At 46.5% G+C, this 26,765-nt stretch overlaps 2 protein-coding genes across 2 annotated transcripts; one reads left to right on the top strand and one right to left on the bottom strand.

The window, feature by feature from the left end:
- The first annotated feature begins 8,754 nt into the window (after nucleotides 1-8,754).
- On the top strand, nucleotides 8,755-11,936 carry LOC124667149 (protein cornichon homolog 4-like). The gene is made up of 5 exons (XM_047204471.1): nucleotides 8,755-8,880; nucleotides 10,265-10,446; nucleotides 11,267-11,389; nucleotides 11,491-11,537; nucleotides 11,621-11,936. Exons 1-4 carry the CDS (start codon nucleotides 8,815-8,817, stop codon nucleotides 11,531-11,533), a joined length of 414 nt encoding a protein of 137 aa, XP_047060427.1. The 5' UTR covers nucleotides 8,755-8,814; the 3' UTR covers nucleotides 11,534-11,537; nucleotides 11,621-11,936.
- Nucleotides 11,937-12,102: 166 nt separating this feature from the next.
- LOC124703777 (enolase 1-like) lies at nucleotides 12,103-15,313 on the bottom strand. The gene is made up of 16 exons (XM_047235998.1): nucleotides 15,276-15,313; nucleotides 14,940-15,027; nucleotides 14,816-14,863; nucleotides 14,646-14,732; nucleotides 14,470-14,550; nucleotides 14,285-14,386; nucleotides 14,112-14,192; nucleotides 13,958-14,032; nucleotides 13,588-13,650; nucleotides 13,418-13,498; nucleotides 13,115-13,309; nucleotides 12,977-13,027; nucleotides 12,809-12,897; nucleotides 12,656-12,707; nucleotides 12,504-12,560; nucleotides 12,103-12,407 (listed from the first exon to the last, which is right to left on the bottom strand). The coding sequence occupies exons 1-16, from the start codon at nucleotides 15,311-15,313 to the stop codon at nucleotides 12,327-12,329; spliced, it is 1,269 nt and encodes a 422-aa protein (XP_047091954.1). The 3' UTR covers nucleotides 12,103-12,326.
- Between the last annotated feature and the right edge of the window lie 11,452 nt (nucleotides 15,314-26,765).

Below are 26,765 nucleotides of genomic sequence, written 5' to 3'. Positions count from 1 at the left end.
GGTATACCAGGTCGCCCAACTTCTTTGGAATTTTGCCATTGAAAGAGTAATTGGCAAGCATAGTAGAAATTTCCTCATTGGGGATTTTCCTTTTGTTAGTAACAATATCTTTCATATACTTTGAATAAGGTGGCAATTTAATAGCATCCGTTAAAGGGATTTGCAAGAATAAAGGTTTCATCCAATCACAAAATTTATTATAGTGTTCCTCTTCCTTTGATTTTAGTTTCTTAGCGAGGAAAAGGCATTGGCTTTTGCACCCAAGGTTCTCTTTCATTACCATGTTTCTCGGTAATAAAATCTTCTTTAGTATACTTTTTATTTTTAGCATGCTTTTCGGGTTCCTTCTTCAACCTCTTCTTTATCGGGAGTATCATTCTTATCATTATCTTCATTATTATCATGTTCATTGCCACTTTCGGTTTCAGCATCAGAAATAGAAATACTATTAGGATCATTAACGGGTTCGAGAGGATTCTACAACATTTTTATGTTTCTTCTTCTTTTTCTTCTTAGAATGAGCACTAGGTTCAATGCGTTGAGAATCTTGTTCAATTCTTTTGGGATGCCCTTCGGGATATAGAGGATCTGGGTAGAGACACCACCTCTAGTTGTTACTTCATAAGCATGTTTCTCTTTAGATTTATTCCCTAACAAGTCATTTTGCACTTTAGTGAGTTGATCAATTTGAGTTTGAATCATTTGAAAATGTTTAACAAGCATCTTAACATCATTGGAGGTTCTCTCCATAATATCATGCAATTGACTAATAGCTTGAGAATTTTCCATTAGATGATTCTCTACTCTCATATTAAAATTTTCTTGCTTAACAATATAATTATCAAACTCATCTAAGCATTGCGCGGGAGGTTTCGAATATGGAATATCTTCCCTAGTAAAGCGTTGAAGGGAATTTACCTCAATCATGGATGAAGGGGAATTATCTCACATATATCTTCTATTGGAGGTAGATTCTTCACATCTTCAGATTTAATACCTTTCTCCTTGAGAGACTTCTTGGCTTCCCTCATATCTTCATCATTCAATTTAATTAAACCCCTCTTCTTCACTATTGGCGTTGGAGTTGGTTCGGGCGTATTCCAATCATCATAATTCCGGCCTATTTTAGCCAATAATTCTTCGGCGTCGTGCGGAGTTCTTTTCTGAAAACACAACCAGCACAACTATCCAGGTATGCCCTAGAATCAATGGTTAGTCCACTATAAAATATATCAAGTAATTCATGCTTTTCTAAATCATGGTCGGGCAAAGCTCTAATAAGAGAGCAAAATCTTGCCCAAGCCTCGGGCAATTTCTCTTCATCTCCACTGATCAAAACTATAAACTCTTTGCAAAGCGGCATGTTGAGCACTAGCGAGGAAAGTATTTCCGAAAGAAAACGACAAGCAATTCTTTTGGACTTTTAATAGAACCAGGTGGCAAATTATTATACCAAGTTTTAGCGTCATCCTTTAATGAGAATGGAAATATTTTAGCAACAAAGTAAGTACGCTTCTTAACATCATCGAGAAAACAAGCTACTCAAAGTAGATAACTCGGTCATGTGTTCAACGGCACTTTCTTTTTCGGTACCGCAAAAAGGTGTTTTCTCAACAATAGCTATATGAGATAGATCAAGAGAAAAATCATAATCTTTATCCCTAATGTTTATAGGAGATGTGGCAAATTTAGGATCGGGAGACAGTTTATATCTAACGGTGTGTTCCGCAAGCAACTTTTTAATTTTTCTTGCATCGGTAGTAGCATGGCATTTTTCAATAAAATCATCATCAAGCTCCACATAATCCTCATCAAGATCATCACTAGAGTATTCAAGTTCGGGTGAATTAACAGGTGTAGTAACATCGGGAATTTCAGTATTTTCTATTTGTCTAGATCTAGCAATTGAAGCATCTAGAAAAGTTCCCAATGAACCACTATCATCAAGCACAGCGAAATATTATCGAGTATTATGAGAGTGTTCAGATTCAGCGGATTGTACCCGCATGCGAAGCATGTGGCGGTGAAACAAGTTTATCAATCACGAGATGGTGAATCAAGTGTAGCGGAGGTACTCGAGAATTGTACCTTTTCTTGTAGTGGATGGTAATATGGCGATCTTAGTATCGCGAGGTTTACCCATGATGGAGAATTTGCAGCGAACAATATCAATCCAAGTGAACTTCCAAATAAAGCTATGCTCCCCGGCAACGGCGCCGGAAAATAGTCTTGATGACCCACAAGTATAGGGGATCGCAACGAGTCTTCGAGGAAGTATTACCCAATTTATTGATTCGACACAAGGGGAGACAAAGAATACTTGGAAGCCTTAACAACGGAGTTGTCAATTCAGTTGCACTGGAAACGAGACTTGCTCGCAAGAGTTTATCGATAGTAACGAGTTTTATAGCGATAGCGAGTAGTGAAATAACGACGGCGAGTAACAAAGACAGCGGTAGTGATTTTAGTAAACAGCGGGATTAAAATACGTAGGCACGGGGACGGATGACGGGCGTTGCATGGATGAGAGAAACTCATGTAACAATCATAGCGGGGCATTTGCGAGATAATAATAAAACGGTGTCCAAGTACTAATCAATCAATAGGCATGTGTTCCAATTATAGTCGTACGTGCTCGCAATGAGAAACTTGCACAACATCTTTTGTCCTACCGGCCGGTGGCAGCCGGGCCTCAAGGGAAACTACTTGGATATTAAGGTACTCCTTTTAATAGAGTACCGGAGCAAAGCATTAACACTCCGTGAACACATGTGATCCTCACATCGCTACCATTCCCTCCGGTTGTCCCGATTTACGTCACTTCGGGGCCATTGGTTCCGGACAGCGACATGTGTATACAACTTATAGGTAAGACCATAAACAATGAATATCATGATGAAATAATAACATGTTCAGATCTGAGATCATGGCACTCGGGCCCTAGTGACAAGCATTAAGCATAACAAGTTGCAACAATATCATAAAAGTACCATCTACGGACACTAGGCACTATGCCCTAACAATCTTATGCTATTACATGACCAATCTCATCCAATCCCTACCATCCCCTTCGGCCTACAGCGGGGGAATTACTCACACATGGATGGGGGAAACATTGCTGGTTGATGGAGAGGCGTTGGCGGTGATGGCGGTGATGATCTCCTCCAATTCCCGTCCGGCGGAGTGCCGGAACGGAGACTTCGGCTCCCGCGACGGAGTTTCGCGATGTGGCGGCGTTACGGAGGGTTTACGGCGACTTCGACTTCTCTCCGGGCGTTTTTAGGTCGAGGCGAATAAGTAGTCCGAAGGGGGCGTCGGAGGCCGGCCGAGGGGCCACACCACCTGGCCGCGCGGGCCCCCCGGGCCGCGCCGCCTGGTGGTGTGGGGCCCTCGGGCCTCCACTTCAATTGCCCTTACGGCTCCCTTAGTTTCTCGGGAAAATAGGGCCTTCTGCATAAATTCCGAGGTTTTTCCCGAAAGTTGGATTTACTGCACAAAAACGAGACACCAGAGCAGTTCTGCTGAAAACAGCGTTAGTCCGTGTTAGTTGCATCCAAAATACACAAATTAGAGGCCAAACAATAGCAAAAGTGTTCGGGAAAGTAGATACGTTTTGGACGTATCAATCATCAACATCATCATCTCCGGAGGAATATTCTTCTTGAGTTGATAGCACAATAGATGTGTCCAAGGTGGACCTTGCCATGAAGCAATGTGCATTCTTGATATGAGAATTCTCATTGGGGGATTCAAAGAGAGATGAAGAGGGAATGTTGGTAGTGACAATGGCGGCCACCTCCTTTGAGCTTTCTTCTTCTTCATCGTCACTAGAACTTTTAACTTCATCGGAAGAATATTCTTCCCTAGTCACTAGCATAATCCTTGGAGGCCTCTTGCCCTTCTTGCTCTTGTTGTAGAATTTCTTGTTGGGGGCCTTTGAATATTTGCCCTTTGAGTCTTTGCTCTTGTCCTTGGGGATGAGCCTTCCACCATGAGTCTCCCTATGCTCATAGGGGCATTCGGCGATGAAATGGCGCTTGTCATCACAGTTGTAGCATAATATTGTTCTTGGACCCAAGCTAGTGAACCCACTTTTGTTGTTTCTCTTGATGTTGTCTTCCTTAGCATTGGAAGGATCAACCCAAAAATATTTTGCATGGAAGGCCATGTGATCATTGTAGTGGAGTTCCAAGTCTTCCGGATAGGACATACTCCAAGATGCCCTATATTGTTCTTAAGGGTTCACTTCTTCTACGGAATTGACCGTCAAGACAAGATTGTTCCCTTTTGACATACCAATGGCACGATTGCGAGAATCATGGGAGTTTTTCCCGAGCACCTTGAGGGCTTGCATCTCGTGCACGGCTTGTTGAGAAGTGAGAGAGGAATAGCATTCTCTCCCAGCAAGAGTCTTGACATCAATGGGTTCAAACGGCATCATGCAATTGATGTACTTATCCTTGATCCAAGAGTCATTGATGTGTGTGGCACCCACATTCCGGAAAGCATCGGCAACGGTGATAAGTCTTCCATACATGACTTCATGATCTTCATCCGGTAGCCTCATGAATCCTTCGGCTTGATTCCGAAGAGAATTGTACTTGTTCCTTCTCATGCTATCACTACCAATGCAACTAGCGGCCAAACCATCCCAAGCTTCCTTGGTGGTGGTGAAATTCCGAACACGAGAGAATTCCTTTGTCCCCACACTAGTTTGAATCATGTGCAAGGCGGTGTCATTGAATTGACTATCAACCGCTTCTCTTCTAGTCAACTTGTTGGGGTTGTATGGATTGAAGCCTTCCACGATGATTCTCCAAAGTTCATTGGAGGCACTGCGGACATGAGAACGAAACTCAAATTGCCATGTATCGAAATCTTTCATATTAAACTTAGGTGGGTCGCCCCGAATGTTTATATGATGATGGGGAACCGGGATATCGGGAGATAGGAAAGGCGGAGCCACTTGATTGTAGCTAACACCTCCACTAGATCCTCTACGAGAAGCACCGGGGAATTTACTAGTGGTTAAGTTATCACCATTCAAGGGATTGGTAGATGAGGGTAATGTCGAACCATCTTCCTCTACTAACGCACCCTTGTCCTTTACCTCTATGATGGGGATGATGGGGGGAGCCGCGGGCAAGCGATCGGCAATCATTTTCATCATGCTTTGCATTTGGGTTTCCATGGCGGATCTCAAGGATGCTTCCATCGACTTGAGATCATCCATGGAGACCGGTTTTGCGGCCCCCTCCGAGTGTTCGTCATCCGGCATACTCTTAGGCGGTTAAGCCCGAAATAAGAGCCGAGGCTCTGATACCAATTGAAAGGATCGTATGCCGCACCTAGGGGGGGTGAATAGGTGCTAACCAATTTTTAGTTCTTTTTCAATTTAGGCTTGACACAAAGTTAAATTCTCTAGATATGCAACTATGTGAATTTACCGATATGACAAGGTCAACAACTAAGCAAGATATGGCTACACAATATATAGAGGAGATAAAGGATAGAGGTAACCGAGAGTGGAGCACACGGAGAGAGTTGATTCCCGTAGTTCCCTTCCTTTGCAAGAAGGTACATCTACGTTCGGAGGAGTGTGGTCGCTACGAAAGCCAGACCAACAGTCACGAAGACTTCACTCAGGTCTCCTGTGAGCAACGCCACGAAGGCCTAGCCCACTTCCACTAAGGGATTTTCTCGAGGCGGAAACCGGGCATTTACAAAGTTCTTGGGGCACACATCCACAACCAAATTGGAGGCTCCCAAATCTGTAACAACACAACAATCAACAACAATACATCAACAACAAAAAACTAGGGATCCAAAGAGGAACACAAGCAAAGGGGCCCTCAAGCATATGAGGGGGAAATGTAAATCGCTTCGGTGAGGATGTAGATCAGTGTCTTCTCCTTCGAATCTCCAAAGATCGAGAGCTTTGGTTGGGTGAGGAAGGAGATCTTGCAAATCTTGTGTTCTTGAGGTGGCTCTAATGGTGGTGAGGATTGGCAGAATTTTGGTCAATGATTGAGCAAGGAGGAAGGTAGAAGAAGGGGGTTATAAATACCCCCCCCCCCCCAAAAAAAATCCAGCCATTGGAGAATTTCGAGGGCCGGATAATCCGGCCTAAGTTGGGGCCGGATAATCCGCCCCCACCAAAAATCCGGCCCTGGGGAAAATCCGGCCAAATGTCCGGCCAAATGTCTGGCCCATGTCCAGGGCCTTACTGAGCGGCGTCGCCTCTGGTCCTTAGCCAAATTTTGGGGGCCGGATATTTCGCAAATATCCGACCCGGATTATCCGGCCTTGGGGAAATTCCGGCCAAATGTCTGGCCAAAAATCCGGCCTATGTCCAGGGAAGTACTGAGCCACATCGCCTCGAGTCCTTAGCCAAATTTTGGGGGCCAGATATTTTGCAAATATCTGGCCCGGATTATCCGACCTGGTGAATCTTTTTCAGCTTTCTTTTGACTCGTTTTTCCACACAAGTCACTCATATTCATGTATCTATATAATCCCTGTACCACTTCATCGAACATTAGTGTATCACATACATTGACATTAAACACACAAAACATATTGTGAGAAATGTTCTTTCAGCCACTACTATAGGTTTCTGGATATTCTTGCGGAGAAGACCGGGCACATCAGTTGTGAGCTGGATTTTCTAGTTTTGGTGACTGGGTATGTGTGAGTGTTGTTTCTTCGCAGCTAAGAAGACAAGGGACAAACCTGCGCTAGTTAGATTTCCTCATTTTGCAATATTTTTACCATATTTCAAAATTGGGAAAATTTGCTACAGGACACCGTTATTTTTACGGCGTTTGCTGAAACACACCATTTGATTGTGTCTTTGCCAGATACCATTACAATTCTGTGGCACATTTGCCAGAACACACCACCAGCCTAAAAGCGGAAAGTTTTGCACTTTTGCCTGTGATGACTGGTTTTGAAGACAAAGTGCAAAGCATTCCATTTTTTAGCTAGGTGGTGTGTTCTGGTAAATGTGCCACAAAATTGTAATGGTACCTGGCAAAAACACAATCGAGCGGTGTGTTTCAGTAACGGTGTCATGTGGCAAATTTTCCCTTCAAAATTCATATACATCTGTTTGTGTAACGTTCCTACGTATGTTTAAATAAAATGAAAAAAATAGGTAAAAAAGGTACACGCTAGGCTGGTGAGAGCGGATTGAGCTTCGGTGACTTTGTCAGGCTGACTTTGCCGTGTCTTTAGGTGACTGACATGTGGACCCTTCATTATGTGGAGCCCACTTGACCCCACTTGTAAGTGACTCAAAGTCACTGATTTTGGAGGCTGGCAAAATCACCGAAGCACTGTCCGGTGAGAGCACCTTTAGACGCACACGGACCATGCGGTCAAAAACCATTATTTGTGTTGCTGATGCAAACAGACTTAAATATTCATTCTTTTCCTCCGATTTGCGTTGGGATGCCCTTAGACCATCTCCAACGGAGAGACCTAAACTAGACATAAACTGATCCCTTTGCGCGTCCGATTTTGACCGTTTGGGTATCGCGCGGACAGGGGAACAACACCCCACGTCCGTGTGTCCGTTTGGATTGTACGCCGTGTCTAACGCGGCGACCTAAAAAGGAGTCACGTGGCTCGTCTTCTCTGGGCGACCATGCGCCAATGCAGGCCTCGACGGGACATCAATGGCGGGGCAGGAGAACGCGCGGGAAAGTTCTCGCGCGCGCGAATAGGCACTGGGGCGCCCGCTTGCGCCCAAGTTTCCTGCCAAGGCCGCCGGCCATAAAAGGCATCGCGCGGGACCTCGTTTTTGTCCGATTCGACACATCCGAACGCGTGGACGCGGGATGGATCGCCCTGTTGGAGATGGCCTTAGATCTTGTGAACTGTGAAGTGCGAAGTACCATCGAATAAAGCTGGTCATAGTGGTAAGTATCATGTAGTAGTATCATCATAGAGTAGTATCATAGCCATGATATATTTATTGCTTTTTAGAATTTCAATGCAAACTTATGTACAAGATTTGTTTGGCATTAAAATTTTCCGTGATATGCGCTATGATATAATATCCACCTACGTTAGTCTAATCTCCTCTTTTCTTTTTAATTAGCTGCCACATCATTATTTTTATGGGACTAGGACTTTGGTTAGTCTAAGACTAGTCATAGTGGGGAGTAACATAGAGTCACTTACATAGAGTCATAGTGGTGCATGTTACTATCCTATGTTACTACCTCCATAGTGGATAGTTACTTATATGTGATATCATGCATGTTATATTTATTAGATTGTAGACTCATCTTATCTTGAGAAGTGTGATGTTACGGTAACATAGCTAGTTACCACCCTACTCTCTTTCTTCATTTATTGTCATGTCATGTCACCAAAATTCTTTAGGGTGTGTAATGTTACTAGCTATGTTGCTCCCACTATGAGTAGTAAGTGATGGGAAAAAAAAGCAACCGGAGATGTTCTTCTTGGCGGCTGTCGTCAGTTTCGGGCCACTTTTCACCGTTTTCAGTATTGTTTCAGTCTTTCAGACCCACTTTCCATGCCAGCTCAAGAACGCTACGCAAACCACGCATTGCATCTCACTGACCCAGTGACCCGCTCTCGCCTTAGCATCGCAGGCCACGCGTTCTCTCTTCCAACTCCCCCCACGCCACCTCACCGCCGCGGCTTCCCCATCTCGACCTCCCTCGACGCACGCTCCCCACCTCGCCGGCGGCCGCAGCGGCGCCAGCCACGGTGTCAAGCTAGCCACCCCCAACCCCCAGGCACAGCCGCGCCGGCCGGAGGGGCCAGGGCCGGGGAGGGAAGATGGTGTTCGTCTGGCTCGCCGCCTTCTTCCTCGTCGTCACGCTCATCGTGCTCGTCATCTTCCAGGTGCGGACCACCTCCCCCTCGTCCCTGCTCGCCACCGTTCCGGCTCTGCCGCAGCGCCTGCCTCTCGATGCGATCTCGCGCTGCGCTATTATTATCCCCTTGGAAACTGTAGCGGAATTTCGCGCTGCGGATTTACATGTTATTCGAGTCGAGTTTTGCGAATTGTTCCGGGGGTTTTGGACCTCCCGAATTGTGAGTTTGGAGCTTCTGGCTGGCTAGCGGAGGAGCGGCAAGGGGTTGGCTGACGCGTGTTCTGGTGCTGGTGCTGGCTCGTGTGCGGCATCTGTGTCGAGATCTCGGCGTGGTCTTCCTGCGTTAGGCTGAAACTCCAAATTAGAGCCGTTTCTGGCCTTGTAGCTGTGGAAATTAGTGTCAGCTCGTACATAAATTTGCTACAGGACACCGTTATTTTCTGGCGTTTGCTAAAACACACCGTTCGATTGTGTCATTGCCAGGTACCATTACAATTTTGTGGTACATTTGCTAAAACACACCACCTGCCCAAAAAGGGAATTTTTTACACTTTTGGCTGGGATGACCATGCTATGACTAGTTTTGAAGAAAAAGTGCAAAAGTTTCCGTTTCAGGACTAGGACTGGTGGTGTGTTTTGGCAAATGTGCCAGAAAATTGTAATGGTACCTGGCAAAGACGCAATCGAACGATGTGTTTTGGCACTTTCCCGACCTTTCTTCCTCCTCATTAGTAAAATATTTGGGGCAGTGTATGTTCATTAAAAGAATCAACTAGTGTGAGGTGATATTGAAGGTTCATTTATTCACCCATTGCGCTATCAAACTCTTGCCCAATTTTAGTTGAGCTATGAGATGCAGTGCTGCGCGAAATCCTACTTATGTTCTACTTGCTAGTCTATCATGACATCAGTAGAGAGCAGCATAGTGGAAGTTATAAACTTAAAAATATCTCTGCAGCTTGTTTGATGTGAATATGCAATATTTGTTGTTTGCATCTTGGGCAATGGATGAAGTATCTACCTCTTGTATTAGCTTTCCCAGCTTCCTTTTATGCTTTCTAGTTCTCGAAATCTTTTGGTACTAGCCACAACTCTTTGAGTGCTTAGATGTGCCATTTATGAGCTATGAAAAATGGTTGTAAGCGAAAATAATTCATATGTGCATTAATTTTTCTTGTCGACTTATTTTGGCAGTTTGAATTTCCTAATGTTCTTGCTTAATTGTTGAACCTGACTGTAATTGTTGAGTGTACTGGATCGTTCATCTCTGTTCCTTTTTTTTTTTTTTGCTTTAGAAGGAATCTGCATGACTCTTTAGTCTTTACTCACGTTTTAAATATCAATGTTGGTAATTAAGCTTAGCCAAAATTATTCTTATTCCTGATGATTTGTTCCTAATGTTTCCTTTACAGTTAATGTGCTTGGCAGATCTGGAGTTCGATTATATCAACCCATTTGATTCATCGTCTCGAATAAATAAAGTGGTTATGCCAGAATTTATAGTGCAAGCACTTCTAAGTGTATTATTCCTCATAACTGGGCATTGGGCAATGTTTTTGCTTTCTGCCCCAATGGTGTACTATAATTATACATTGTAAGTGCCTCTCATCTTTCTTTTTTTTGCCTTATATTTCTGAAAACAGCTGATATGTTCCTGTAGGATGCAATATTTGGAAAATTATTTGTCAGTATATTTTTTATTAAACATTAGCTGCTAGGTAACCTACCATGCCTAGTTTAAACAGATTTATTGCAAGTTGGAGATGGTAGTGTATGTCATGTCTCCTCTTTCGAGAAAATTGAGAACCAAAAGAAAATGGGGAAATGGATGCTCAAGACTGATACGCCTATTTTTACTTTCTGTTAGGCTGGATAGAATAGTTAGTGATAAGCACTTGGGTCTTTTCTTGTTTCACTCTTTTGTACTTTATACAAAATGTTCTGACGAAATTTTCATGCTCTAAGGTCTTGGCATTTATTGATTTATTTTGTGATATTTGTATGCACGTAAGTGCTACCATATCGACATGTTAATCAGATCGAGTATCTTGTGACTGAATGGAATATTTTATATGAGTGTCCAAATTCTAAATGGTAGTTCTAATTTAAAAGGCCTGTAAACATTGCATCATTGGATGGAACTATAAGCAACTAGGCATAGAAAAACACTAATTACACCTCACCTAAAATTAGCAATACCTGTTCTGCAGCGAAGCTAACAACAGGATTTGCACCCTCAAAAACTTCTGCCTGTCACCATATAAAATATATATTGAATTTGGGAATACAGGGTACTGGCCCGATTTTGAACTCACAATTAGCTCTACTTGTTTGGGAGGTGCTCATTGCAAGTTTTATGCACCATTTTTGTTTTATATGGTGCAATTAAGTACAACCTTTTGTGATCGTTGCAGGTACGAGCGGCGGCAGCATCTAGTAGATGTGACAGAGATATTTAATCACCTAGCCCGGGAGAAAAAACGCCGTCTTTTTAAGATAGGGGCTCTTGTCATCCTCCTATTCTTGTCATTGTTCTGGTAAAGATAACAGACACCAAATGTTATTTGTTATTTACTGCCAAGTCTGCAACCAGCAAAGAATGAAAATAACTTCCTCCTGTTTCTGTCTTTATCTTCAGGATGATTTGGAGTGTATTATTGGACGAGGACGACAGCCATTAGTTAGGTATTGCGATGTGGTCCTTATAGGCTGCTAAACACTAGTATGGCCTGTGTCATTATTATTAATATCATTATGGGTAATTGCAGGTCTTATGGAGAAAAGAAGGCAGGCATGCCCTCGGGGAGCTGTTTGTTGCTCAAGTTTAGTGAAAGCTCCTATTGTTGTAGCGTGTGATGTAAGCTAGGAGCCACGCCCTATTTATTTGTTTGCATATCTGGTCATATGGGGCAAAGAATGATTTTGTTCACGTCGAATTTCGGATGCAAATGTGTGATTATGTTGATGTGAGGATCAATTCTTGTAGCTGACCAGGAAGTACCGGCATTTCGGTTTAGTGCAACTCTTCTTTTAGGGAGGTTTAGTGCAACTCTGAGTGCAATCACAGTTGATTCTTTCTGTTGATTGATTTTGTTCCGAGTGCAATTAGGCTGGAATTCTGATAACTCTTCTGGGTTGCAAGAGCGTACAGATAATGTCGCCAACCCGCTGCTCAGAGTTAGTGCCCCACTTAGAGTTGCAGCAGAGGGAACAAGTTTTGTTCACTTATCCTCCTAGCAAATAATAATTCTCTGAGCTCATCAGAAGAACATAAACTATTTTATTTCATTGCCACTGTATAACAAAATCACACCAGAACTATAACAAAACCGTATGAGCAGTCACAGCTAGCTCTTGTATTAAGAGATACTACTCTTATTGTGCCTGGCATTGCCAGGCTCGGATCAAAACACAGCGGTAATATAAACTAGCAGCACCACAAAAACCCATGGCTCGTCTCTTCCTCCAGTGTTTTCAGTACGGCTCCACGGGCGCCCTGAAGTTTGCTCCGGCGTACACTGCTGCCTCGCCAAGCTCTTCTTCGATCCTCAGCAGCTGAGGCAACAACAGACAAACGCTTGTTCAGAACACAGAATGTAACAGTACAAAGCCTACACATCAAAGGGGAACGGAAATCTGGAGATTGCATACCTGGTTGTATTTAGCTAGACGCTCAGACCGGCAGGGAGCTCCTGTTTTGATCTGGCCCTGCAACAAACACATGGAGGGTCACCACTGAAGCTAAGAGGAACTCAAATTTACATGAGTTTATTTCAAGGATCCGGTTTGGCTGGAGGCAATACCGTGGCTAGACCAACCGACAGGTCGGCGATGAAGGTATCCTCCGTCTCACCACTGTAGAGAGCACAAAAAAAAGTTAGTGCTAACATATCATAAGACAAATGCTAACGGCTAACCATCCAAGAAGGAATCGAAAAGAATTGCAGTGCTTTTACCTCCTATGGCTTGCCATGACTCCCCACCCAGCACGCTTGGACATGCTGACGGCTTCAATGCTCTCCGTCACTGAGCCTATCTGGTTCACCTATCGCCATAAACAATTGGTATTAGCATTATGATGTCCTAGGACAAGAATTACTAGTTTCAGTAAGTGATGGTGCTACCTTCAGGAGAAGAGCATTGCAGGTCTTCTCACTGATTGCCTTGGCAACCCTCTGCACAATTCAAACTTTCATGAGGAAAAGCTCGTAATAGTGTTTTTCTCTGGGTTTTGTAGCAGTAAATCCAGTGACATAGCTTACCGTGGGGTTAGTAACAAGAAGGTCATCTCCTACGATCTGCACTTGCTGCCCAATCTCACCGGTCATTTTAGCGTAGGTGGCCCAGTCATCCTGATCAAAAGGATCTTCGATTGACACGATAGGGTACTCGGAAACGAAGGACTTGTATAGATCTTTCAGGCTGTCGCCCGAGATCTTGTGCGAGCCGTCATTGTTCTGTTCAGTAAAGTCACATGATGTTAAACAACATGCCAAGCTTATCTTTTTAATGACATAACTCATAGGTATCTGCAATTACACCAAGGACAGTTCAGAACATCTTACATCCTCCTTGAAGTTGAGATCGTAAGTCTTGTCCTTCTCACTGAAAAATTCAGAAGCAGCAACATCCATTCCAATAACCACCTGCCACACGTATAAAGACTCGATGTCATACAACAATAAATAAATCCAATGGCCGAAATATGAGGTAGTAAAGAAAAAAGACGAAGTACTTTTCCAGTGTAGCCAGCCTTAGCTATAGCGGCCTTCAGTAGTTCAAGGCCCTCTTTGTTTTCCTGCATAATAATTATAAATAATAAAATATCATATATGAGCATTTGGACTCATGTATTTGACATACATCAATACAAAACAGTCAAGGCCCATTGTTAAGTCGAAGTCATAGCTGTACTTAGAAAATCATCATCCATAAAATACTTCATGGTGTGATTTAGAACAGATTGTACTTTATTTCATTAGAAAACAACAGATTCTGCTTTGCACAGCCTTCCACAAGGGTGCCCTACCAACTTATTTATGCATATCAGCAACTTTGTTCAATGCTATATATATTAGCACTTTGGAAAAAGATACGAGTCTTACCTGAATGTTAGGTGCAAAGCCACCTTCATCACCAACATTTGTGGCATCTTGTCCGTACTTCTTCTTGATTATGCTCTGCATATAAAACCATCAGCATTACAACTGCAAATCGAAAGTTCAGGTACAATATGAAGAGGATGGGCTAATTGTTCACCTTCAGGTTGTGGTACACCTCAACTCCCATCTTCATGGCCTCCTTGAACGAGGAGGCACCAGTTGGTAGGATCATGAACTCCTGTACGTATAAGAACTAGCTAGATGAGAATCTTGATCATATAATTAAAACCTTTTGTGAGAAATTCGCTCATGCTCAGCAAGTAATATTACCTGCATGGCAAGCTTGTTCCCAGCGTGAGAACCTCCATTGATCACATTGAAGGCAGGCACAGGCAACACAAGTGTCTTGTTTCCGGCGAGATTTGCAATATGCTGGAAACAATTGAGATTTCAGTAAATCCTGTTGAAAACTTAACTGACCACTTTGTCGTCCAGCTCAAGTATTATGATAGTACCTGGTAAAGTGGAATCTTCTTCACCATGGCTCCAGCTTTGCACACTGCAAGTGACACTGCGAGAATAGCATTTGCCCCAAGCTTTTTGTCGGTTCAACACCACATCAAAGGAAACTATCAGTATGGACACTGGGCATCAAGAATACTTTATGCAAGGTTAAAAACAATTGTTCCACCTTCTGTTTGCACCAGCCCCACTCGTTGGAGGTTCCATCAAGCTGTTGGACCATGAAGTTATCAATGTCAACCTGCTCAGTTGGATCCTGCAACATATCACTCACCATTAGTTAACAGTTTTTAGCATCATGTAAAAGAGAATGGGTTACTTGAGAATTGAGATAAATACCTTTCCAATCAGCGCCGGTCCAATAATAGTATTTACGTTGCTCACAGCCTAGCAGAGAAAGATACGGGCCAATCAGTGTTGCTCCAATAAGCGGGTTTATCTGAATTAGGTTGCATTCTTAAACTTGTATATCATACACTGCAATATCCAAGGATTGACTTTTCATTATTAGAAACATTGTTCTGCTGAACGGACTATATTGTTCCCTCTTTCTGTATATAGTGTATTTTGAGTGTTTAAGCTCAATACTCACAACACATGTTTTGAACAATATTTTTTGATGGTTGAAAAAAACACAGTACCAAGGAATTATTTTAGTACGAATCGAGCGCTACTAAATTTGCTTGAATTTGAATGGTAAAACACTTGTTACATCTGGACGGAGGCAATACTGAATTAAAATGAATATAAAACGAGCAAGTTATTTGGGATTAAATGCACGCCTAGTAGTGGAACTAACCTTGAGAACCCCTTTGCCAAGGTAATCAGATCCTCCATCCCTTAGCTCCAAGGCCTCGTATATTCCTGATTAAAGTCAGCATCCCAACCATTAGAAAACTGAACATTCAACATCTAGCTCCCCGCAAAAAAAACATCTAGAAGTAGCTAGGCTGACGCAAGAGTGCAGGCGTGATGGCGACGACTGAGTGATGTATGATTGTGCCGATGTGTTTTCTCTAGCAGGTTCCAACACCCAAGTCCTGACGGCGACTACTTGGGACAGAAACAGCAGCCGAGAGAGCTGCGGACGGACACGTACCAGTGGAGGCGCCGCTGGGCACCGCGCCCCTGGCGAAGCTCCCGTCGCTGAGAGGCCGATGTCCACCTGCAAGATCAGAATTAAGCACCGATCGAAACAGTAACTAGCTAATTCGGAAACAGGGCTACAGCACCTCACGATGGAATCCAGAACAGAGTGATTAGTTTGAAGGAAGAACAGAACAAATAGTACAGTAGTAAGCAAAAATTCCCCTCTCCTGGATCAGGTTAATTTTCATTCGCACCGTACCTCGACGGTGGGGTTGCCGCGGCTGTCAAAGATCTGCCGCGCCTTCACCGACTGGATCGTCACCGCCGCCATGGATGGATGGAACTCCTCTCGTGCTAGCTATCTCCTCACCAGCAAATTAACCTCTCCTCTCTGTTTGCTTGTTCGTGGCTTTGGTGGCTAGAGCCGAGGCGCCTGGTTTGGCTACTTGTAGGCGTGGAGCTCCGGTGGGCGGGGCCACCTGGCGCGCACGCAGTTTTACTGGCCCCACTTGTCAACATCTCGATCCCTGTGTGTAACTTTGGCTAGTGTTGCTTGGAGGAGGGGAAATGCGCATGAAAAGTTTGGCATGCATGTGTGGTCTGGTTTCGACTTTCGACCACCGTTTGCCTGATTTGGAATCGAGGCCGTTGTTAGTTCTTTCGTGTAAAGCAAGTTCGTTTACTAAGAAATTTCGAAAGAACAGATATATCTGGGTCTATTGGCTTGGAAAAAGATTCGTGTGTCAACTTAATCATATAGTGATACTTGGTGAACAAGGAAAAGATCCTACGTGCTATAGCTGCTAATTACTCACTCCGTTCCAATTAAGTGGCAACCCGTCTCTCCTTCCAGCCGCCGCCTCAACCCTAGCCGCCTCCAGTTCATCCTCCTCCATAGATTGGTTCCCCCTCCTCCGGTCGGCTTCGCCGGCGTCAGGAGGAGTGGGGAACCTGATCTATGCGTGGAGTTTCAAATAAAAGTATTGTTTTCATTAGATTATGTTAGGAGTTTAGTAGCCGCCTTCTTGTTGGTTTCCCCTCAATGGAGATGGCATCGTCTGCAATAAGTGATCTTCGGCCTATCGTTCGGCGACGAGATCTTCTTCCCGACGTCAATGGTGGTGTTGAACAATCACAATTTTCTAGGTATGGTCCTTCGGATCTTGCTTCGCCAGATCGATTTTGGATCTTTTGTCGTTGTTGCCGCGAGGAGGATTATCCTCGCAGTTTTTGTCCCGGCTGCTACGTCATCGACAATGGTGATTCGTACTCTCGGCTCTCCATCGACGACGACAAAGCTAGTCGGTTATTATTCCCTGATATACTGGTGTTGGTACTCTTGCCGATATTGTATGACTGCTTTAATGGTTGCGTGCGTGCACGTAGCCTTGGCACTGCGGCTCAAAAAATTATGGGAGAACTTTCGTCGGTATCTACAGGTCTATGGTTCATTATCTATCTTTGGCTGCCTTCAGAAGAGTACAAGATTGTGTTTTGGAAGAAGAAAGAAATTGAAGACCTCGAAGATTTGTTACTATCTTTTAGACTTTATTTTGTAATCGTTGGAGTCAGTTCATGTATCTCTACCATGTACTATTTGTTGCTATGAATATATATGGTATTGATTGTCAAAAAAAAAAAGTGGCACAACTTTTTTTTTCTTAAATACAATTATGCGCAGCAAATAGTCTCTACACGAAGAGCATCTTCAACAGAAACGCACAAGTTCAGCCCGCTATAGAAGGTTATTGAAGCCGGCTAAGAACTCCGCTTCTTCGACCGATTCACAATCCTTGAAGTTGAACTGTTGGCGCGGGCGCCCGAGGCGCCATGCCGTCGCGTCGTAGGCGTGCGCCGCCTGCTCCACAATGGTGAACGTGCCGAGGGTGAGGCGAGCGCCGCCGGCGCGGATATCCGCATAGAAGGTGCCGTTGGGCTGGGCACGGACGCCAACGTAGCCGGAGGAGTTGCGCCGGGGAGCCACGGCGACAACACGGTCATGGTGGCGGCGGTGCGCATGGAAGAGAAGGCGACGTGTGGCACAGGAGAGGGCGGCACGTGGCCGGAGGAGCTTTTCAGCGGCGGTTGAAGACGACTAGTGTTACCCTCCAAAACCCCCCGACGGGCGTTGGTTAAGCAACACGAAGAGCCGGGAAGCTCCCAGGGCCGCTTAGTGGATCCCTGGCACCTCGCGTCATCCCGCAAATCTTCTGGCCAAACGTCCTGGCGGTTGCTAGGGCGTGCCACCTGACCTAGACCCGATCAGGAAGGTGTTAGTGCTTCGATTGTTCCTGCATGGCAGACACGTAAACATTAAATACGAGCCCTATCGGCTCTCAGGTTTCCTCGTGGATCGGCTCAAGGAGCCGATCGCCCCATGCTTCACGTTGGATTTACAATGGCATGGGGATCCTGCTTGATCAGGACAAAGCTAAAGCGATCCACGACAGTTTAGGGTTTTCACCGCATAATCGGAACGTCCTAAGTGCGATCGGGCCTAGCAGCTACGAGAGACGATGCAAACTACCCCTACGAGAGGCCTAAAAACCAACATAACGTTGATCCCCGGAACATCCCTCGCAGGGACGGTAAACAACATCTAACGCACCACCGGATCCTCCGACCCCAACATAAGGCCTAACTATGCAGATATTAAACTAATCCTTGCGTAGCAAGGAGCAACTATAACGGATCGGATCTACTAAGTAAGAACAAGCAAGATGCTGCCCTTACGTCTAGATCGACGTAAGGGCAGCTAGGTGTCTAGGGACGGCATTGCCACGCAGATATGCACGTGAAAGCATCAATGCAAGCCCCTAAACACCTAAGGATAAATAGTACCGCTCGCCATCAACAAGGCTTCAAGCACGAGCAGGTACAAGGATGACGAATAAACGTGTACGCTCTAGATCGCTAGATGCGATCTAGGCAGACATGGTGCTTACCCGGGAGAAACCCTCGAAGAGAAGGGGTGGCGATGCGCCGTATTTTGTGTTTGTTGAACGATGATTGTCCTCCTTTTCCGATAACCCTAGATACATATTTATAGTCCAAGGGACTTTCTAATTGAGGCGTGCACCTAACCGTGCACGGGCCAGACTCTATCTCTTTAATCTAAATTACAATACGATCTACTATATTACAGATACACGGACCACTTAGCCCAAACTCTCAGCGCAAGGCCGCTTCGAAGATGCTCCACGTGTAATCTTCTAAGCCCATCTTCACTTGCGGCCCAACTCCTGATTTGGCCAAAATCGGGTGGTAACACATGCCCCCCTGGTTTTGATAATGATAATTGCAAAACCATCTGTTTTCCTCGAAGGGTCATGTCGTGGCAGAACCGTCGCAGTTTTCTTCGTGATGATGTCTTGCCTTCCCAACTTCTCTGCATGATTTAACAATTTTGGCCCTATACCCTCGGAAACTGTTCGAGCATTGATCTCCAATATATCCCCCTTTATTTAACCGCACCGAACAGTTCTCTTCTTCATCTCCTCGCTCCAAACCAGCCGTCAGCCAAAAAACCCTCTTCCTTCATAGCCATGTCCTCTCCTTCCTCTTCCCAATCCTCTTCCGCAAGCGAGGGAGAGCCGGAGGTCGATCAGACGGAAGCATACAACCGGCGCGCTCCCGAGCATTGGGATGAGCGAGAATTTGACTTCGACTTCGTGGCCGAAGGCCGACCCAAGACTCTCCGTCCGGTCGGATGGATGACATGCCCCTGACTGACGGGGAAGACGATCTTCGGTTCTTGATCGACGGAGAACTAGAAGCGGAGAGCGACAGCAACGACCCTCTCTTCCGGGGCAAATTCACTTCCTCCACCCAAGAGGAAGAAGAAGAAGAAAAGGACGACGAAGACGAAGATATCTCCTCCGACACGAGGAAGGAACCAGAAGACGACACCTCCTCCGAGGAACCGCCGCCAAAGCGCATCCGTGGCTGGGCCTGGTCCGATGAGGATGATGATGATGACGAGGAGGAGGCCCCGCCGAAGGTCACGATAGCAGCGACGAGGAATTCGTCAACAGTAGCGATGAGGGCGGCTACCCCAGCGATGACGAAGACGGCAACAGCCCTTAGAGTAGGGATTCACTAGTATAAGACTAGCAGTAGCAATCTATTCCCCTTTTGTTTGAGTAATCAGCTCTTCCTTGTAAGAAATCCCCTTTTTAATCAATGAAGATGGATAGATTCCTCCTTTTGAGGGCAACCAGCTCTCCCATGTAAGAAATCTGACTTATCAATGAAGAATTTCCCCCAATTTGACTTTGTCGATTTTCCTCAAATTGATTTATCCAATTTTCCCTCAACTGATTTTGCCGATTCTTCTTGACCAATGCTTAATAAGCCGATGTTAACGCATCGGTCTTACGTAGTCCATCCCCCCATTCCTCAACTGACGACTTTGAGACCTGGTAATCTTCAAGAATTCATCATTTGTTGAAGAAAGTTGCGGCGAAGGATCAGCCGATGATATCCCAATCGGCTTCTAGAACAGAACATCCATCGACCAGCTGCCCCCGAGCCTCGGTCAAGGCGAGAATGAAAGTGCACCAACCGCATTGGGCCACTACCAGACTTCTCAACCGTGGTGCAGCGATCACCGATTCTAACCAAATCGGCCGTATCAACGAAGAACCTCCCAGGTGAGCTGCCCCCCGAGTCTCTTCAGTCCAATGGGGCAACCTCTGGTGAGAATGAAGTTCAGTCCGACTGGATGATCGTCGGTTGTTCTCATGATCCTGGCCTGATCCGCACGTCCATGCTGTTCTTGCTGTTGGCCAGGGCTGCGATCTTCAAACTTGCCGGCAAACACCAAAGGCTTAAATGAGAAAAAGGGCCGTCTTGGACGCCCAAACTGATGTTTCTGTTGGTGCTGCCGAGCTTGAAGTCTTGCCAAAGAAGTTGGAAGTCCCTGAAGAGCGGGCCTGAGTCGCCAAGCAATCCCAATGAGGGGTTCCTCCAGTAGATGACTGCTCTATTAGGCTTCCGCTTATATCCCTTGAGTCGATGGCCGTGCATCGGCTTTGAATCCTTAAGTCGATGACTACGCATCGGCTGTGCTCAAAAATTTCTGTATTTTCGATTTTTTATGCGGCCGATTTGCTTACGTATCGGCCCCCATACTTGAGCTGCTCTGTTGGACATTTGGCATCCGTTCCCAGCTCCGTATCCTCGTATCTTATCCATCTATGTGCCCCCCGAGCCGATTCTGTCAAGTAATTGATGGCATCGGCTCTTCAGGCATTTGTTGGATCAATGCTGAACGCAGACCAGGTATGTTGAGGATAATTTTGGCCGATTGCGGGAATCGGCCTCCTTTTCCGTTGCAAGGCTTTGGCGATGATTTGCAACTTCTTGGATTTCCATTGTAGCTACGTGGCATGCTGGAGATAAGATCCTTTGCTTTTCATTTTTTGAGGGCCGATCTCAGGGATCGGCCTTGCCACGTATGTCCAATGTCTTGGACTCGCTACTACGTGCGGGTCACGGATATCATGTTTGTATCAGCCGATGTCTCTGCATCGGCATCAGCCGATGCCTGTGTATCGGCTTTCGCCTGTTTTGGGCGCCATACTTTCTTTGGCGGGCGCGCCTTCGTCTCCACTATTTGCTGAATCTTCACGGCCAGATCGGGCCGTGCTCTTCTCAATGTGTACAGGTACTGTGCCTCGGCTTCTTCCAGGTTTCGCAGCCGTTGCACCCTACGCTTCTGAGAATGGCTGAGTCCATCAGGGCACCACCTTGGTCGGTGATACCTATCTTCTTCTCCATCCGACTCCTCAAAGTCTTCTTCTTGAGATGACTCAGCTCGTTTACTCCGATGTGGGAGAGGTCCTAGACGCTCGAACACTGAAACTTCGTTCGTCCTTCTCCTTTGCTGTGTGCATTCTGGGCAGTTCTCGATTGTTGGCAATCGGCTCATTCCTGAGTCCCAGCAATGTTTGAAGAAGGGACAGTTCCAGTGCTTATCCACGTTGTCTTGCTCCCTTGACCTCCCACTGGCGCGACGTTCGTACCCGTCGTTGTTGCCGCCGTTCTGACGATACCTCCTGTTCTCCGCATCAGACCGACGATATCTTTCATCGTCTTCGTCGTAGCGCCGACGTCGGTCGTACTGCTGCTCATATTTGTTGAGGAGATGCACGGATAATGGGCGCTGATACCGTATGCTTCTCACCTCCTCCTCGGTTAGGTACCGTCTATCGTCGTCTTGGGGCCGGTCGCGTGGAACGGCCTCCTCTTTATCCTTGCCACGAGAGTGGCTGCTCTCTGCTTTGTCTTTGCCACGTGAGTGGCTATTCTCTGCCTTGTCCACGCCATGGCGGATCACAAACCCTGCCATATTGACATCGAAAGAGAATCCTGGCTCTCTTATGGAGTGGCTTAGGTCCACCATGTTGACGTCCGGAAACGGACGCATGTCTACCTTCATGGCAAACTGTCCGAAAGTTAATCGGCCTGATTCTATCGCCATCTGAATTTGTGCGCGCAATACTTTGCAGTCATTGGTGGCGTGCGTGAACGTATGATGCCATTTGCAGTATGGCCTCTTGTTCATCTCCTGTTCCGTAGGGATCTTGTGGCCTGCGGGTAGCTTCAACTGTTTCTCTTTCAGCAGCAGATCGAAGATCTGTTCAGTCTTGGTCACGTCGAAGTCCAACCCTCTTGGAGGCCCTGGCGGGTTCACCCATTTGCAGGACACGGGTACTGGCGTCCGAGTCCACTCGGCTACTGCAACTTCCTGATCTTCCGCAGGATCTTCATCCTCATCAGCATTGACCAGGGTTATCGCGCGCTTGAACTTGTCCTCGGTACAGTTCTGGATGGCGCCGTTCATATAAGGTCAGTCTATTGACCAGGTGCGTCAACGAGTTGTATTCAACCTGGAACGTCAGGTCCTTGAATGACGCTGCAAGGCCTGCCACGGCCAGCTCGACTGCCTCTTTCTCGGTTAGGTGAGCCGAATAGCATTGGTTCTTGACAGTTCTGAAATGTTGGATGTATTCAGAGATTGTCTCCCCTCGCTTCTGCCGAACCTGTGCTAGTTCGGCAATACCAGCTTCAGTGGCTTCTGAATGGTACTGGGTGTGGAACAGTTCCTCCAGCTGCTTCCATGATTGCACTGAATTTGGCGCGCAACGAGGTGTACCATCCAAACGCTGGACCGGTGAGGGACTCGCGAGAAGAACCTCACCCGTAGCTGATCCGATATCGAAACCATGCCCAGCCTGGGCCAGTATCGGCTCACGTGCTCGATGGAGCTTGACCCTTCGACCCACTGAATTTGTTGAAGTCCGGAAGCCGGTACTTAGGTGGTAGTGGGATCAGGTCGAACTCATTGGGGTACGGCTTGGAATAGCCGATTATCTTCTTCTTCGGCAAGATGCCGAACCGATCTCTCGAGACTGCGCTGATTTGATCCGCGGTGGAGGTAGCGGCGGCTGAGCTTTCCCGGACCGGTGCAGTGGTGTACTTGGCTAGCCACGCTTGTTTCTCGGCTTCCGCTCCTAGACTCCCCGCTCGCTGCAGTCGTTCTTCCCGCCGGAACAATTGCTCCTGCTCCGGCAATCCCTCCCGGTGGAGCCCGGATCGCCCGCGTCCGGCTTGTTGCAATCCGGCACATACGCGCACACGCATCCGTGTGGGATTTCCTTGGGCGGGTCATGCAAGAACTGATAGTCTCCCGGGTCACCCCCGTCTTGTAGACGACGTATGCCGGTGAGCCTTGTTGCTGTGGAGCCGCCATTGTGTACGGCAGAGGTGGCCTGGTGTGGAGTTGCATCTCTCCCTGGTGAGTCCCTAGAACAGGTCCTGAAGGGGAGTATCGACGCTCCATGATCTCTTGCACCACACGGAGCGCAACGCGCTCCAAAGTGTTCACCAGGCTCTCAGAGTGCCGATGCAGCGAATGGGCCACCATGTAGTTGACCTCCTGTCGCAGGGCTCTGGTACGTTCGTCCGACGGGAGAGACAGATCTACCCCGTCGAGGACGCCTTGTGGCGTAAATCCTTTGAACCTGATACCGTGCGAACGGGTCTTCTCAAAGGAGCCGATGAGTTCGGCTTCAATGATGGCCTTCAGCTCATCGTATTTCTTCTTATGATCAGGAGGAAGGCCCTCGTACGTGATCTGTTCCTCCGCCATCTCGGATGCCGATGTTGATGTGGATGTTGACGTGGGTGTCGCAGAAGATGTCGACGTGGATGTCGACGTGGAGGTCCCACCGGGCGTGCCAGAATGTGTTACCCTCCAAAACCCCCCGACGGGCGTTGGTTAAGCAACACGAAGAGCCGGGAAGCTCCCAGGGCCGCTTAGTGGATCCCTGGCACCTCGCGTCGTCCCGCAAATCTTCTCGGCCAAACGTCCCGGCGGTTGCTAGGGCGTGCCACCCGACCTAGACCCGATCGAGGAAGGTGTTAGTGCTTCGATTGTTCCTCGCATGGCAGACACGTAAACATTAAATACGAGCCCTATCGGCTCTCGGGTTTCCCGTGGATCGGCTCAAGGAGCCGATCGCCCCATGCTTCACGTTGGATTTACAATGGCATGGGGATCCTGCTTGATCAGGACAAAGCTAAAGCGATCCACGACAGTTTAGGGTTTTCACCGCATAATCAGAACGTCCTAAGTGCGATCGGGCCTAGCAGCTACGAGAGACGATGCAAACTACCCCTACGAGAGGCCTAAAAACCAACATAACGTTGATCCCCGGAACATCCCTCGCAGGGACGGTAAACAACATCTAACGCACCACCGGATCCTCCGACCCCAACATAAGGCCTAACTATGCAGATATTAAACTAATCCTTGCGTAGCAAGGAGCAACTATAACGGATCGGATCTACTAAGTAAGAACAAGCAAGATGCTGCCCTTACGTCTAGATCGACGTAAGGGCAGCTAGGTGTCTAGGGACGGCATTGCCACGCAGATATGCACGTGAAAGCACCAATGCAAGCCCCTAAACACCTAAGGATAAATAGTACCGCTCGCCATCAACAAGGCTTCAGCACGAGCAGTACAAGGATAACGAATAAACGTGTCATCGCCTAGATCGCTAGATGCGATCTAGGCAGCATGGTGCTTACCCGGGAGAAACCCTCGAAGAGAAGGGGTGGCGATGCGCCGTATTTTGTGTTTGTTGAACGATGATTGTCCCCCTTTTCCGATAACCCTAGATACATATTTATAGTCCAAAGGACTTTCTAATTGAGGCGTGCACCTAACCGTGCACGGGCCAGACTCTATCTCTTTAATCTAAATTACAATACGATCTACTATATTACAGATACACGGGCCACTTAGCCCAAACTCTTAGCGCAAGGCCGCTTCGAAGATGCTCCACGTGTAATCTTCTAAGCCCATCTTCACTTGCGGCCCAACTCCTGATTTGGCCAAAATCGGGTGGTAACAGCCGCACGCTATTTTGCCACGTCTACTAAAACGCGCTCTTTTGCTGCAGACACGCTAAATTGGCGATTTTTATCGTGCGGACGCTGTTTAACACGCGTTTGTTAGAGGCGCTCTAAAATGTGACTAGTTTGAAGGGACTATACCTGTGCATTTCTCGGGCCGGGCCGGGCCGACCAAGGCCCAATGGGAAAAATCTCGGCCCTGGACCGGCCCGGCCCAACCATCGGGCCGAAAATATTGGCCCAAGCCCGGCCCATCCCAGCGAAAGCCCATCGGGCCTTGGGCCTCGGGCCAGGCCGTTTCAGTAAATGGCATATAATCACGGCCCAGGCCCGGCCCATCCTGACCATCCAGCCAAAAAATCAGGCCTAGACCCAGCCCGGAGACATGGTTGGGTCGGGCTTGGCCGGGAATTTTGGGCCGGACCAGGCTGCCCATGGCCAGGTATAGAAGGGACACATCAGTATGCTGATGAAATTCCCACGCCGATGATCGATTTATTCTAGCGAGATGGGGCCGGTGCTGGCTGGGGTTGGAACTTTCGATCGGAAAAGTAGGAGACGAAGTGGAACTTGAACTCGTCCCTTCCAGCGATCACCATCGATCAAGCTTATCTTACACACCACAAAAGCGTTTGCAAAGTGTACTCAACCAATCGGCAAGAGAACTATTTTATAAATATAATTATGTATCAAATGCAATCATCATGCTAAAATTAGTATTATGCGGTTTATATATACAAGAAAATAGTTGTTATCCTTTTAGGATAAAAATAAGGAAAAATCTTATAAAATGAGCTCAAATGGCATCGTTCTCACAAACATTTCATCAAACACCTCTTGCGCACATAAAGAAAAAAAAAGCTAGCATAAACCTCCACCTTTCACCACCAAGGAAAAAAAAGTAGGAAAAATAGGGGGCTGGCTGTGTACATATAGGCCGAGACCTTTTATCCCGGTTTGAGCCACAAACCGGGACAAAAGGAGTGCCAGCAGGCCGAAGAACCTTTTGTCGCGGCCCTAGCCTCCAGCCGGGACAAAAGGTCCCTAAAAAAGAACCAGGCCAAAAGACCCGTGCCCTGTAGCTGGTTTCGGGGCGACGTGGCCTGGCCGTTTGTCCCAGCTCCAGACTGGGCCGGGACAAAGGCCTGGACGGAAGGCCTGGTTTCTACTAGTGTCTATCCATAATGTCACAATGAGGTTCCTTTTATTGATGAGGTTGCCAAGTCTGTTGGCAACAGTGGAAGGCGCCGCCGTTGTTGAGAGTTTGCTATTTTCTTGTCATCTTTGTTGTTGCCTACCCTGAATTCGTAGTTGATTGATTGGTACCCCCAATGTCATGGCATGTCTGTATCGACGTGGTGTTGGAGTGTCGTGTTTGGAGTTTATTCATGTCGCCTTGTGATTCCTTGTGTTGACTAGAGTGGGTGTGGTCATGTTGTTTGGGTGAGTTTGTGTAGGGTTGAATAAGTTGTTATAGGTTTTTGCTCGATTTTCTCCTAAAAACTAAGCACTCTCTTCTTAATTTGTAGTTGAGACAAATCTTTTGCGTCCGTTTAAAAAATAATATTATGATGCTTCCCTAAAGCACTTCAAACCCCGCCAGCAAAAAGGGCTAAGCATTTCAAAGCATTCCGTATGATGATACACACCAAAAATCCTGAAAGACTATAAAAGGCCGTTTCCCGCTGTAAGGGTATATTGCCCCTATGAGTGGTTTTGGTAATTAATGACAACCCCTATGGACTAATGTTTTCATTGAGTTTACATGAAGGAATA

Source organism: Lolium rigidum, chromosome 1 (assembly GCF_022539505.1).
Source record: "Lolium rigidum isolate FL_2022 chromosome 1, APGP_CSIRO_Lrig_0.1, whole genome shotgun sequence".
NCBI classification, from domain to species: Eukaryota; Viridiplantae; Streptophyta; class Magnoliopsida; order Poales; family Poaceae; genus Lolium; species Lolium rigidum.
Note: the sequence above shows the minus strand (reverse complement) of the source record. Positions and strands in the feature narration are given on the sequence as shown.